General features: G+C 35.0%; 1 protein-coding gene across 2 annotated transcripts in view; it reads right to left on the bottom strand.

The window, feature by feature from the left end:
• The window catches only part of YTHDC2 (YTH N6-methyladenosine RNA binding protein C2), a 73,722-nt gene that overhangs the window by 17,134 nt on the left and 42,679 nt on the right, over positions 1 to 13,909 (bottom strand). For both annotated transcript variants that reach the window (NM_001192811.1, XM_059890604.1), the window contains 7 exons: positions 12,997 to 13,116; positions 12,405 to 12,677; positions 6,795 to 6,921; positions 5,535 to 5,740; positions 4,991 to 5,186; positions 4,027 to 4,136; positions 1,641 to 1,933 (listed from right to left, as the gene is read on the bottom strand). In NM_001192811.1, the coding sequence (NP_001179740.1) occupies positions 1,641 to 1,933; positions 4,027 to 4,136; positions 4,991 to 5,186; positions 5,535 to 5,740; positions 6,795 to 6,921; positions 12,405 to 12,677; positions 12,997 to 13,116 (1,325 nt within the window). The remainder of the gene's footprint in view (positions 1 to 1,640; positions 1,934 to 4,026; positions 4,137 to 4,990; positions 5,187 to 5,534; positions 5,741 to 6,794; positions 6,922 to 12,404; positions 12,678 to 12,996; positions 13,117 to 13,909) is intronic.

Here is a 13,909-nt window from a genome sequence, read left to right as displayed (position 1 = left end):
TATCACAGGAGAAAAAATGAATTTATAAGATAATCAGTTTCTAAAGCATAACAAATATTATACTTTATTATAATTGTGATTTTCTCCTGTATTTCTAATTTTTTTAAATGAGTATACATTACTTTTATAAAGAAAATAGGAAAATTTTCCTCATAAATGTATGTGTATAGTATGTATGTATATGTATATAAACACATGTGTGTATAAATAGTCCCTCTGAATATATATATATATATATTTTTTTTACAGAGCAGTCTATAAATAAGTCTACCACATAATTTCTATGCAAATGTATTCACATATTCGAAATAACCCTTGTTCAAGGAAATTTTTCAAAAAATCTTTTAAAAAAGAGGAGTATCTAAGCAGAAAATGTATTTTTTACTATTTTCTTTTTTGCTTGGCAGTATCTACATCAGAGAAAATGGTTTAGGGACACACATTATTGTAAGCAATTGGTTGAATTATTCCTAAAATGTTATATATGAAAAACTTGGAAACCATCATGTATTATTCCTTTTTACTGAAGTCTTAACTGATAACACGCCTTTATGCTTCATTCAAATAAGTAAAATCTGACCAAAAGATAGTAGGTACTAAATATTCCATCTGATCCTTGAAAAATAATAAGCATCACATATCTTTTATGCTTCCATTATTTCTATTTTCAATTTTTAACAATGAAATAATATTCTTAGCACAGAGATAATATCTACTATATTGTTCAAACTAGCATTCCAGGCAAGAATGTTGTCTCTATTATCCATTCTATCAGGGTAAAAAAAAAAAAAATTAACTGATATAAAGAAATACAAATTGGGTTCTAACAAACATTTTTACAACCAGAAATATTTCTAAATCATGGCCAACCATTCACTATAAATACAACATTACCAAATACATTTTGGAAAAATGATTCAATATAAGAGCTCTCAATAATCATATATTAAAAAATTCACATCTAATTGCCAAATGATAGAAATGATAAAAGAATTTAGCTAAATTGTAAGAAATTTTGCCAAGACAGTAAATTTACTTTTTTAATATATGTATTCCTCTATTCAACAAAATGTAACCTTTCTGAAGAGATCTGTTTTTCATTTGTTATACATTGCTATATGCCTCACACCAAGAACACTAAGCATTTAATATGTCCCTGTATGAACAAATGAATAAAGTACTTTTCTGTACAAAAACCAGTCAGTTTTATTAATATCTAGGTAAGACTTGGAAGGAGACAGTTCTTCTAAATGGCCATAGCCAACACTTTTTGCTGTATCTAGGAAAGATATGACTTGACATATATGAATTAAAATGCATCATAAAAAATGCTGTTATCTTTTTCATAGACCCTAAATTTGTAAATTCTGAAAATTAAACATTTTGAGCTTTTCCTGACAAAAAAAAAATTCCTTTTTAAATAATTCAAGACCCCAGGAGCTTGAAATTCTTCGTATTATCTAACACTTAAAAGAATTATGTTTTAAAAGTAATAAATTCTTCCCATTTTATTGTAACCTTTTTGCATATCTCAGATTATAAGAAAGTAATTTTTAAATATTATAAAAGCATGTGATTCTATGATAAATAACTATTTCCTAGAGAAAATATCTCATTTTAATAAAATGCTATAAATTTACCTTTCTGCAGTAGTAGACTCATCAGAAAATTCAGTATCTGCTGAACTTTTTCTACTATTATTTGACCTCCAAGACGATGCCAAAGGAAGTTCTTCTGAAGACATAGGTCTTGGCCTTTGGCCAATCCCAGATGGCTGCTGTAAGCCTGCAGATTGTTCTTCAGTGCTTAAAACAGCTATAATTGCTCTTATAGTAGCTTCATCAACTTGAGACCAAGGTTTGGATGGAGCTCTCATTCGACGTAAAAATAAGCTGTGCCACTTCTGTCTAAGTTGCAGCAATAAACTGGCTGCCTGTAATAAAATAGCTTTTTTTCAGTTCAAATGAAAGTGAAAGTCGCTCAGTTGTGTCCAACTCTTTGGGACCCCACAGACTAGACAGTCCATGGAATTCTCCAGGCCAGAATACTGGAGTAGGTAGCCTTTCCCTTCTCCAGAGGATCTTCCCAACCAAGGGAATGAACCCAGATCTCCCGCATTGTGGGCAGATTCTTTACCAGCTGAGCCACAAGGGAAGCCCAAGAATACTGGAGTGGGTAGCCTATCCCTTCTCCAGTGGATCTTCCCGACACAGAATCGAACCAGGGTCTCCTGCATTGCAGGCAGGTTCTTTACCAACTGAGCTATCAGGGAAGCCCTCAGTTCAAATAGGTAACAGCAAAATACGTACCACACTTGCAAGACAATTATTTATTAGTCTGAAATTGTTTCCAAGGAACACATTTCACATTTTATATATTTTATTATCAATTTCATTCATTTTGTTGCATGAAAAAAATAAAATTTCTTTACCATTTTGAGGCACTAGAGACACAAAATCAAGTTATACAGTCCAATGAGAGAGAAAGAAAAACAATGTGTGGTAAGGTGTGATTAATACTGGAAAAGTGACAGCAGGGTAAATAAAGAAAAAATACATTTAATTTCATTCATACTTTATTTTACTGCCAAATGATGATGTCCAGAAACCAGCTGAATTCATACAGAGAAAATCCTAAGCTAGAGATACAGATAAGATGGGCCTAGAAGTTATCAATGTATAAATGATTACTAAATCTACATGCAGAGGTGAGGCCCCTAGAAACTGCAGAGACAGTGTACGGTAAAGAACATACTACTGGTGAACATCCAACATTTAAGGTACAAGCACATACAAGAGAGTACATGAAAGAACCTAAGAAGGAACAGCCTCTCTAGATAGAAGAATCAGCAAAGAGTAGTATTATAGAAACTAGTGACAAAGAAGTTGGACAGGGTTGAGGAAGGAAAATGGGGAGGGAATGGGCAATAGTGTTAACTATGAGAGAAAGGCCACATTTATCAATAACAGCAGTCTGGCTGTGACAACATGGAGGAGATAGCATCGACAATGACAAGTACAGTTTCAGTGAAGGGAAAAATTGATGGGAATGGAAATGAGACTGCAGTAGGTTGAAGTGATGAAGGAATGCATGTAAAAAAGTAAGCTCTAGCCAGTATCAACTTTTGACAGTTCGTATTGTCCCCTAAAAGGATATAAAATGATCTTTAAAAGTAAAGATAGAATTAAGGGAAGGCTTTGGCCTACTATACAGAGTGAAGTAAGCCAGAAAGAAAAACACCAATACAGTGTACTAACACATATATATGGAATTTAGAAAGATGGTAACAATAACCCTGTATACGAGACAGCAAAAGAGACACTGATGTATAGAACAGTCTTATGGACTCTGTGGGAGAGGGAGAGGGTGGGAAGATTTGGGAGAACGGCACTGAAACATGTATAATATCATGTATGAAACGAGTCGCCAATCCAGGTTCGATGCACTATACTGGATTCTTGGGGCTGGTGCACTGGGACGATCCAGAGGGATGGTATGGGGAGGGAGGAGGGAGCAGGGTTCAGGATGGGGAACACATGTATACCTGTGGCAGATTCATTTCGACATTTGGCAAAACCAATACAATATTGTAAAGTTTAAAAATAAAATAAAATTTAAAAAAAAAAAGAAAAATTTTAATCTGATAACAAACATTCATCTTTCCTACTTGAGAGATACATGTAAAGAGAAAAGAGAATGACCTCATATCTTTCCCTTTAAACAGAGTTATATAAAATAAAAGAATTTCTTGTGTCCCCAGCACTCAGTATTTTCTTATATGAACAAACATACTCAAATATCACCATGCTCAAATACTAAGTGACACCTAGGTTTTTCAAATCCTCTATAGCAGTAAACCACAACATGTCAGAGAATGTAACAGGGCCCTGTGAAAACTGAAAAACAAGGTGTATTCTATCCTCTCACACTAAGGGCTCAATTTTAAAGAGACAGTTTTCATCACACCGTGTATAGTTCATACAACTGAATGAAAAAAATCTATCACACTACTAGAAAGCAACTCACCTCTGGCTCCAGTTTGAAACTGAGCCACTCATCAAGTTTTAAAGTTGCCAGATTAGCAGTAGTCCTGTCTTCCATTTCACTATCACTACTGTCATTAGGAATACCATCCGCTGTCCAAACACGTATGGAAAGGAAAAGAAATTCACTTTTACTATCTAACATCACAGCAAAAAAAGTAAGCCAATACAGATACTCTGCATTTATACAAATCCTCCAGATATACTAACAATTTGTGTGGAGAGTTCTCTAAACACAGCAGGTCACAAATTAAAACTCAGCATCTGGCCATTCTTTATTTCTCTACTCAAATTCTAAATATCAGAATTTCTCAAATCTTTTTCTCAAATTTTTACATCCTCAATGACTAGCACAATAACTGACATAAATAAATATTTGCTAAAACACCAAATAACAAAAAATTGAAAATAATCAAAATATCCAACTATAAAGAAATATTTTAAATGCATTCTGTCACTTTAATGTGACAGAATATTTTCCAACCATTAATATGAAATATTAAAAATGCTTTCTATATTTTATATTTTGTGAAACAAAAATAGAATATAAAATAACAGTATGGGTGAAATACCTAAAATATTTAAACACACAGAAAAAATACATAATATTAAAAAGTGTCTGCATAAAGGTAGTAGGATTATGGGTAACATTTCTTTTAAACAATTACCTTTATTTATGGTAAACTATCATTTAAATTCAAGTGGAAGAAAAAACTAAACTTCCTATCAGCAAGATTAATCAAAAATGCACAAATCAATATCAAGCTACCTTAGAAATCAATTTCAAGAATAGTGGTATATTTTAATATTTTTTAATTCTTATTACATCAAAAGGGAGCTACTACCACATAAATTTCTGCAATTTCAAATTTTGTTTGGTTTAATAAGAAAAAAAAAAAAACAGTTTTCTCTCAAATAGATTTGTACTTCCATCATAATATATTTACCACGAAAAGATGAAGGTTCCTGAAGAGCATTACTTGCCAACCTAGCTGGTCCACAAAATACCAACACAGTGACAGGTGTCACTGCTGAACAGCATCTAATATTAGCTATCCTATGAGCTCTGGTCATTTCATCATAAATAAGCCAATCTGTGGGCAGTGCCTGGATTGCTGCAGTTTGACCGTTAGCTGGAGGAATCTATTAGGAAAATAAATTTTAAAACTGTTAACTGAATTTATCACTTAACTTACTGGTAATTCTTTTAAAATGTACAAAGTCCCTCAGCAAAATAGATGATGCATATATTACTACTCAAACAAGAATTAAAGCAAATCATTGCTCACGTAGTTTGTACAAAGGTCCCTTAATACTTGACACATTACTTCTTTCGAGTCTATCAAAATTTTGTTCCAATGTTGAATTGTACATTTATAACTAATTAATTTTGCAAAGCATGTTGGTATTGAGAACATTTTTCACTGACTTTCAACTATTTAAATTAGACAAGTTTTACCTCAAGACCAAAAAGCATTCAAAAAGTTTTACCTTTTTATATTGAGGCTGACTGAGAACTGAAGTGGGATGAAACCGTACTTTTTTCTCCTTTGGCCCTGCCAATACTACATTCTCTCTGTCCACATGAACTAAATGAGGATACATGCCTGCAACCAATGCAGCTTTAACAACAGCCCAATTCTCAGAATTTGTGTTAACATCTCGAATGTCACCACCACCTCTTGCTCTCACAAAACCTAGAAAGATGAAAGAAACCACACCAACATTTTCTACTTCACAAGATACACTTTTAAATCTGTGGTTTTCACAAAAAAATAATGTATAACTGATACAAGTTTAATGATTCAAATTTCACAATAATTCATAAAATTTCTTCTGAAAAGTTTAACATATAGAAGCAATGTTCTAAGAAAGTTTAGGTTTACTTAGACTAAAGTAAGCAGTAGATACACTGGGAAGTTGTGGACAAAAAAAAAAAAAAACATACTCTTACAATAAAGTTCTCCATAAACAGCTATCAGAAGCATCCTAAAATCATACCTAAAAACCTAAAATACTCTGCTGAATGGTATTAATATCATGTTGGTTGTGATAGACACTAATCCTGGAAGTGAAGTCAAATAAATATAAAGTATTCTTGCTTGAATTTCAATAGTCCTTCATATTTCCCCATATTTGAAACAACTCTAAATCCTCTGGTTCATGCCTTATATCACTTTGGCACTTGAACTATTCTAGGAATCCAGGCTCAGGTACTTTTCTTCTATTTCCTCAAGATAAAATGTCACTCAAAAAGAAATTCAAAGAAACAATTCTAAAATGATATAGCAAAACTGGCATTCTCTTAAAAAAAAAATCAAGTGCCTTCATGTGCTTACTAGTTGTTGTATGTTCCAAAAATATAAAGGACAGCATTCATATCAATCTACTTAATTTTTAGCAATTTCTCTTCCATAAAATTAATTATTTATTAATAGCAATAAAATATAACAAGTACCATACCTAAATCTATTTTCCCAAAAAATATATTATAAATTGTTTATTGCCAACATTATAAAATCATTCATCACCCACAGCTTCTATAATATCCTTTTTTTAATCAACAAACAAAAATTAATATCATGCAGAAGTCTACAAAGTTAATACAAAGAAGTTCATTAACAAAAGATATACAACATGATAATGTTATAAAGATAATGCAAGATGGCATTAGTTAACATAACAAGTACTATAAGGTATAGGCAGGGTACTCCCAGTAGTTGAAATAGGTTCTTTGGAGGAAAACTTTACCTGACGCTCTAAGTTGACCAAGCAACTGAGTTCTCATGCCTATGATTATTTCCATGGTAGCTTGTGAAAGAAAATTCTTTTCACAAAAGGCTCGTTCCCACCCATCACTTCGAGCTTTCTGCCATGCCTATAAAAATAAAATTACACAAAAGACACATCACTTCTCAGTTAGGAAGCAAAGTAACTGAAAATCATTATATTAACCACTCAAAGTCAATTCTTTTTCTAATTCTGTTACAAATAAAGAAAACAAGCAAACAAAAAAATACTCATAGATATAGAGAACAGATTGATGACTGCAAGAGGGGGGAGGTTAGGGGAGTGGAGGGTGGGTGAAACAAGCGAAGGGGATTAAATGGTACAGACTTAAAATTATAAAATAAATTGCCAGGAGCCATCTCCCGGCATATTGCATATTGAGTGCAGCACTTTCACAGCATCATCTTTCAGGATCTGGAATAGCTCAACTGGAATTCTATCACTGCCGGGAGCCATCGTGAGGAACTCCGCCCGTGGCAAAGGTCATGAGGAAGGAAGCTTGGCATACACAAAGGCGGGATCCAGCCTCAGGAGTCCCCCTGCAAATTCTAGAGCATCTACCCCCAAAACCAGAGTCTGCCTACTTTACTGCTTTGTGCTCTCACCTACACCTCTGACTTTACAGGGGGCTGTCCCCCACTACCTCTCTCTGAAAAAAAGAGTTAACTTACAGCTCCAGTCAATACAGTTCCTGGGTGTGATAGTGTTTCAACCTACAAACTCCTTTGGAAGTCCTCTAGCCTGCCTGAATAGGTTTTTCCGGCCACATGTGATTGCTCAGAGCCTCCCAAATGTGAGAGGCATGAGATGTTCTAAACTGTCTAAATACAGATTCCTTTGAGCAGTTAAAAGATTGATTAGAAATTGTATTGGTGAAGGGTTTTTCACTTGTTGGGCCAATGTCTGCTGCTAAGTCTCCATATCCCTTACCTGCTGTGTCCCTGGCAGTGTATTGATTAATATAATTGGTGTAAGTAGTAGCTTTAATGTTTGTAACCTGGGACCCTTGAGTTAATTCTTTTTCTTGTTATAGCCCACCACACCTTTGCTCTGTAGGAATGCAAACTTATCTAATGCTTTTGGAGGGTGGCGCTTGACCAATCACCTTTAGAGAAAAATAAGTTTTCTGAAGAAAGGGTCTTAAAATGTTAACAGGCCTCCAGGCCAGAAGATCATGCAAATCACCTAAACTTTTGCATATGATAAGTTTGCAGGAAGAAAGCCTGGCTCACTGCATGACTCTAGCCCTTCCCCCATTATCCTCTATGCATAACTTAAGGTATAAAAACTACTTTGGAAAATAAAGTGCGGGCCTTGTTCACCGAAACTTGGTCTCCCCATGTTGCTCTTTCTCTCACCTTCTGGCTGAATTATTCAGCCTCTTTTCTCCACTGAATTTCCTCACTGAGCTATCCTTATTTCAGCCTCTTTTCTCCACTAAATTTTCTCACTGAGCTATCCTTATTTAACCACTCTTATATATCCTTAATTAAAGTTTAATTAAGCAATTGTTTCCTGATCCTCACCGACGCCGTCCCCGCTTTGAATTCCCTGGATCCACCGGGGCTGGACCCCGGCAATAAATAAGTCCTGGGGATGTAATGTACAGCATGGTCTATAGTTAATAACACTGTATGGTATATTGTAAAGTTTCTAAGAGAGTAATTTTTTTCATTTTTGACATGAACATTTATTTTTTAAGTAATTTTTATTGGAATATAGTTGATTTACAATTTGTGTTAGTTTCTCTGCACAGCAAAGTGAACCAGTTATGCACACAAATATCCACTCTTCTTTAGACTCTTCCCCTACAGGTCATTACAGAGTACTGAGTAGAGTTCGCCATGCTGTACAGTAAGCTCTCAATAGCTATCTATTTTATTTATAGTAGTGTACACATGTCAATCTCAATCTCTCAATTTATCCCTCCCTCCTCCTTTTCCCTTCGGTAACCACAAGCTTGTTTTCAACATCTGTGACTCTATTTCTGTTTTGTAAATAAGTTCATCTGAGAGTAATTTTTGTTTTTTGGCTGCACCACACAGCATGTAGGATCTCAGTTCCCTGATGAGGGGTCAAACTTGCACCCCCTGCGCTAGAAGCACAGAGTCTTAACCACTGGACCACCCGGAAGTCCCCAAGAGTGACTTTTTCTATTGAGACATAATTGACTTACAACATTAGCTTTAGGTGCATAATATAATGATTCAATACATGTATATATTGTGAAATGATAACAATTTTAGTTAACAGACTAGAGGGTAGATCTTAAAAGTTCTTATCACAAGAAAAAAAATTTTAGCAAGGAAAGGTAAGAAAGCCTTCTTAAGGGAACAACGCAAAGAAATAAAGGAAGACAACATAATGGGGAAGACTAGAGATGGAGGAGCCTGATAGGCTGTAGTCCATGGGGTCCCTAAGAGTCAGACTCGACTGAGTGACTTCCCTTTCACTTTTCACTTTCATGCATTGGAGAAGGACATGGCAACCCACTCCAGTGTTCTTGCCTGGAGAATCCCAGGGACGGGGAGCCTGGTGGGCTTCCATCTACGGGGTCACATACAGTCGGACATGACTGAAGCAACTTAGCAGCAGCAGCAGCAGAGATCTCTTTAAGAAAACTGGAGATACCAAGGGAACATTTTATGCAAAGATAGGCACAATAGAGGACAAAAACGGAAAGGACCTAACAGAAGCAGAAGAGATTAAGAAAAGGTGACAAGAATACACAGAAGAACTGTACAATAAAGCTCTTAATGACCCAATAACCACAATGGTGTGGCCACTTACCTAGAGCCAGACATCCTAGAGTGTGAAGTCAAGTGGGCCATAGGAAGCATTACTATGAACAAAGCTAGGGGAGGTGATGGAATTCCAGGTGAGCTATTTAAAATCCTCAAAGATGATGCTGTGAAAGTGCTGCACTCACTACGTCAGCAAATTTGGATAACTCAGCAGTGGCCACAGGACTGGAAAAGATCAGTTTTCATTCCAATTCCAAAGAAAGGCAATGCCAAAGAATGTTTAAATTACTGTACAACTGCACTCATTTCACATGCCAGCAAGGTAATACTCAAAATCCTTCAAGCTAGGCTTCAGCAGTATGTGAAATAAGAACTTCCAGAGGTACAAACTGGATTTAGAAAAGGCAGAGGAACCAGAGATCAAATTGCCAACATATACTGGATCATAGAAAAAGCAAGTGAATTCCCATAAAACATCTACTTCTGCTTCATTGACTATGGTAAAACCTTTGTATGGATCACAACAAACTGTGTAATATTCTTACTGAGACGGAAATACAAGACACCATTACCTGCCTCCTGAGAAACCTGTATGCAGATCAAGAAGCAACAGTTAGAACTGGACAAGGAACAACTGACTGGTTCAAGACTGGGCAGAAGATTGTATACTGTTACCCCGCTTATTTAACTTATATGCAGAGTACATCGTTTGAAATACTGGGCTGGATGAAGCACAAGCTGGAATCAAGATTGCTGGGAGAAATACCAACAACCTCAGATATGCAGATGATACTACTTTAATGGCAGAAAGTGAAGAGGAACTAAAAAGCCTCTTGATGAAGGTAAAAGGAAAAAGCTGGCTTAAAACTCAATATTCAAAAAACAAAGATAATGGCATCCAGTCCTATCACTTCATGGTGAATAGATGGGGAAAGAGTGTCAGATTTCATTTTCTTGGGCTCCAAAATCACTGTGGATGGTGACTGCAGCCACGAAATTAAAAAATGCTTGCTCCTTGGAAGAATAGCTATGACAAACCTAAACAATGTATTAAAAAGAAGAGACGTAACTTTACCAATGAAGGTCCACCTAGTCAAAGCTATGGTTTTTCCAGTAGTCATGTATGGATGTGAGATTTGGACTATAAAGAAGGCTGGGCGCTGAAGAATTGATGCTTTTGAACTGTGGTGTTGGAGAAGACTCCTGAGAGTCCCTTGGCCTGCAAGGAGATCTAACCAGTCAGTCCTAAAGGAGATCAGTCCTGGGTGTTCATTGGAAGGTCTGATGTTGAAGCTGAAGCGCCAGTACTTTGGCCACCTCATGCGAAGAGCTGACTCTAGAAAAGACCCTGATGCTGGGAAAGATTGAGGGCAAGAGGAGAAGGGGTAACAGCGGATGAGATGGTTGGATGGCATCACCCCACTCAATCGACATGAGTTTGAGCAAACTCCAGGAGACAGTGAAGGACAGAGAGGCCTGGCATGCTGCAGTCCATGGGATCACAAAGAGTCAGACACGACTTAGCAACTGAACAACAACATAGTGACGGATGTTAACTAGACTTACTGTAGTGATCATTTCACAATATATACAAATTCTGTCATTAGGCTCTACACCTAAAACTAATATAATGTTATATCTCAACTATATCTAATTTTTTAAGAATAAATAATTTTAAAATAAAATCTAAGACTTTATAATCAAATAGAATTATCATTAGATAATTTATACTCAAATGCTATGATGCTATGAAAGCCACTGAGTTTATAAACTCCCAAGGAGAATGAAGTATCAGGTAACCTAAATACCCAGCTATGTAAAAATATTCACCTTTTTATAGATGTGCCTGCTAATTTTCCTCCACTAAAGTATGAGAGATTTCCAACTAAGCCATCATAATACCATTATTATCTAAGAATCCTGTCACTCCAGGCCTCTAAAAATAACCTTTATATCAACTTCCTACTCTGTGTGAGCATGGAAAGTGAGATTCCTAGAAATTACCTATATGTAGTATAGTAAAGCTTCTCTTTGAAAATGAGTTCTCTTGCTTCAGAATATAACTGAAAAGCTGGGTAAAAAAACAGACTAGATAGGAATTCTACTCCAAATCTTCCTCTGATTACAATATTGTCACTTAATATTATAATATACAGTATCTAATATACCCAATTAATAACAATGCATCAACCTCTGTTCAATAATGCCCACAAAAGAGCTTACAATTATTATTTTTTAATTGCAATATCATTTCCTTTACTCAGGCTCACTATTCTTATCCTTTCTTTCCTATTTATCACTTTCCTCAATTTCTCACATTATCTTAAAATTTTTAAGTGATTTTTGGATTTTGCTTTATAAAATTAAATTCTTAATATACTTTCCTGAGTACACAAGAAAGAGATATACTCTAAAAAAATCAATAAATAGATATTAAATTCAAAATAATTTTCTTCTGAGTTTTGTTCTATACACTTTGAATAACATACAGTTGTTTCTTAACTAAAATTTTACAGCATTTCTGAATAAGATATGATTAAAGATAAAGAATTTGAGCTTATTAAGAAATAAATATACATAAAAGTAAAAAAATATATATATACACATATTTCCACAAGGAGACAGTTGAAAAAATGAAAGAAACTAGAGAAAAATATGATAATTTTAACATATTAGTAGTAGGAAGATATTCTTCTGCGCTATTAATAAAATGTGACTTTATAATGAAATAAAATTAATGGAATCATATCTATTTTTTAAAATTTGTTACCCTTACTCTAGAAATGTGTTTAGCAACATTTCAAAACTAAAATGACAACAATATTACCTGGAATGCTCTGAGAAGTGCCATGTGGTCACTGAAAGTTCCTGCGGTGAAACGTTTCCTACAAAGCATAGCTGCACGTTTCTGAGAGGCCTGAGTTGGCAGGACGAAAGGATCTCGATAAGCTAACGTGCAGGCAATTGTAAGGATGGGATCCAGACACTTCAAAACAACAGCACACAGGACCATTTTACCAAGATGTGGCTCTACTGGCAAGTCAGCCAAATGGTATCCAAGTTCAGTGAGATCTTCCCATGCATCCATTGCATCTATTGTCTAAATAAAATGATATAAAATAGAACTTGACATGATCAAAACTGTTTAATCAAACCCTATACTTAAAAATCCATAAGCAAGATATAAGAACGTAAATTTTCTTTTGCTATTACATCTCATAAAAAAGTTTCTGCTTCAAATATATCATGTAAAAATGAACTATACCCACTGTTTTACTATAATTACCACAAAAGAATTATTCAAAATACATGATTATTAAGATAATTTTTTAAGGTACAAAAGTAGTTAAGACATATTATCAGTTGGTTTAAATTTCAAGTAAAATAGCCAGGTAAAATAAGTCTATAAAGATACCAACCTTAAGCATTTGTACAGCATTTCTTACAATTAAAGCTGGTGGAGGTTCAGGAGCTTTCATAAGGAAATCAGCAATAGCACAATTAACTGGGGCTAACAGCTTGGTATGTAAACACAGTTCCTGTAAATAAAAAGAGCAAATAATTTTGAAATGTTGACATTTATAGCTGATTTTCATTTTTTAAAAAATCATATAAATTATAGATCCCCAACAGAGACTAGTAGAGCCCCTGATTAAAATGAACAGCAAAGGAAATAATCTCATTCCATGAAAGATCTTTCTATGAAATATGGGCTCATACTTTAGTGTGAGAATCTTAATAATCATCTTCCATCAACATCTATCAAGATTACTACTGTCCCTGCTGGCAATGTCTTCTCACATAGTCCTTATATATAACAATAATAGTCACTGTCCAAAAATCTTTTTTCCCCCTTTATACTGCATTCTACAACCTTTTATCCATTCAACAAATGTTTAAGTGCTTGATAGATGCTAGGCACTACACATCAAGTTGGAGAAAAAGAAGAGCATAGGCAGACACTGCCCTCATGGATTTTCATTGTGTGTGAAAAACAGAATAATTATATAATTAACTACTTAATTACAGTTGTGATAATGAAGGATAAAAGGAACTAAAGACGTAAACATGAGGTTCAAGAAACGGCAAGAGGAGGTGGCCATGGGAAGTCAAAGACAATTCTCTAAAGAAATGACACAAATTAAGATGTAAAGATTGTGCGTGCTAAGTAGCTTCAGTCGTGCCTGACTCTGCGACCCTATGTACTCTAGCCCTCCAGGCTCCTCTGTCCAAGGGATTCTCCAGGCAAAGATACTGGAGTGGGTTTCCATGCCCTCCTCCACAGGATCTTCCTGATCTAGGGATCAAACCTGCATCTCTTAAGTCCCCTGC

The sequence above is a fragment of the Bos taurus genome, chromosome 10 (assembly GCF_002263795.3).
Source record: "Bos taurus isolate L1 Dominette 01449 registration number 42190680 breed Hereford chromosome 10, ARS-UCD2.0, whole genome shotgun sequence".
Taxonomy (NCBI): Eukaryota; Metazoa; Chordata; class Mammalia; order Artiodactyla; family Bovidae; genus Bos; species Bos taurus.
This window is presented reverse-complemented; position numbering and strand designations above follow the sequence as displayed.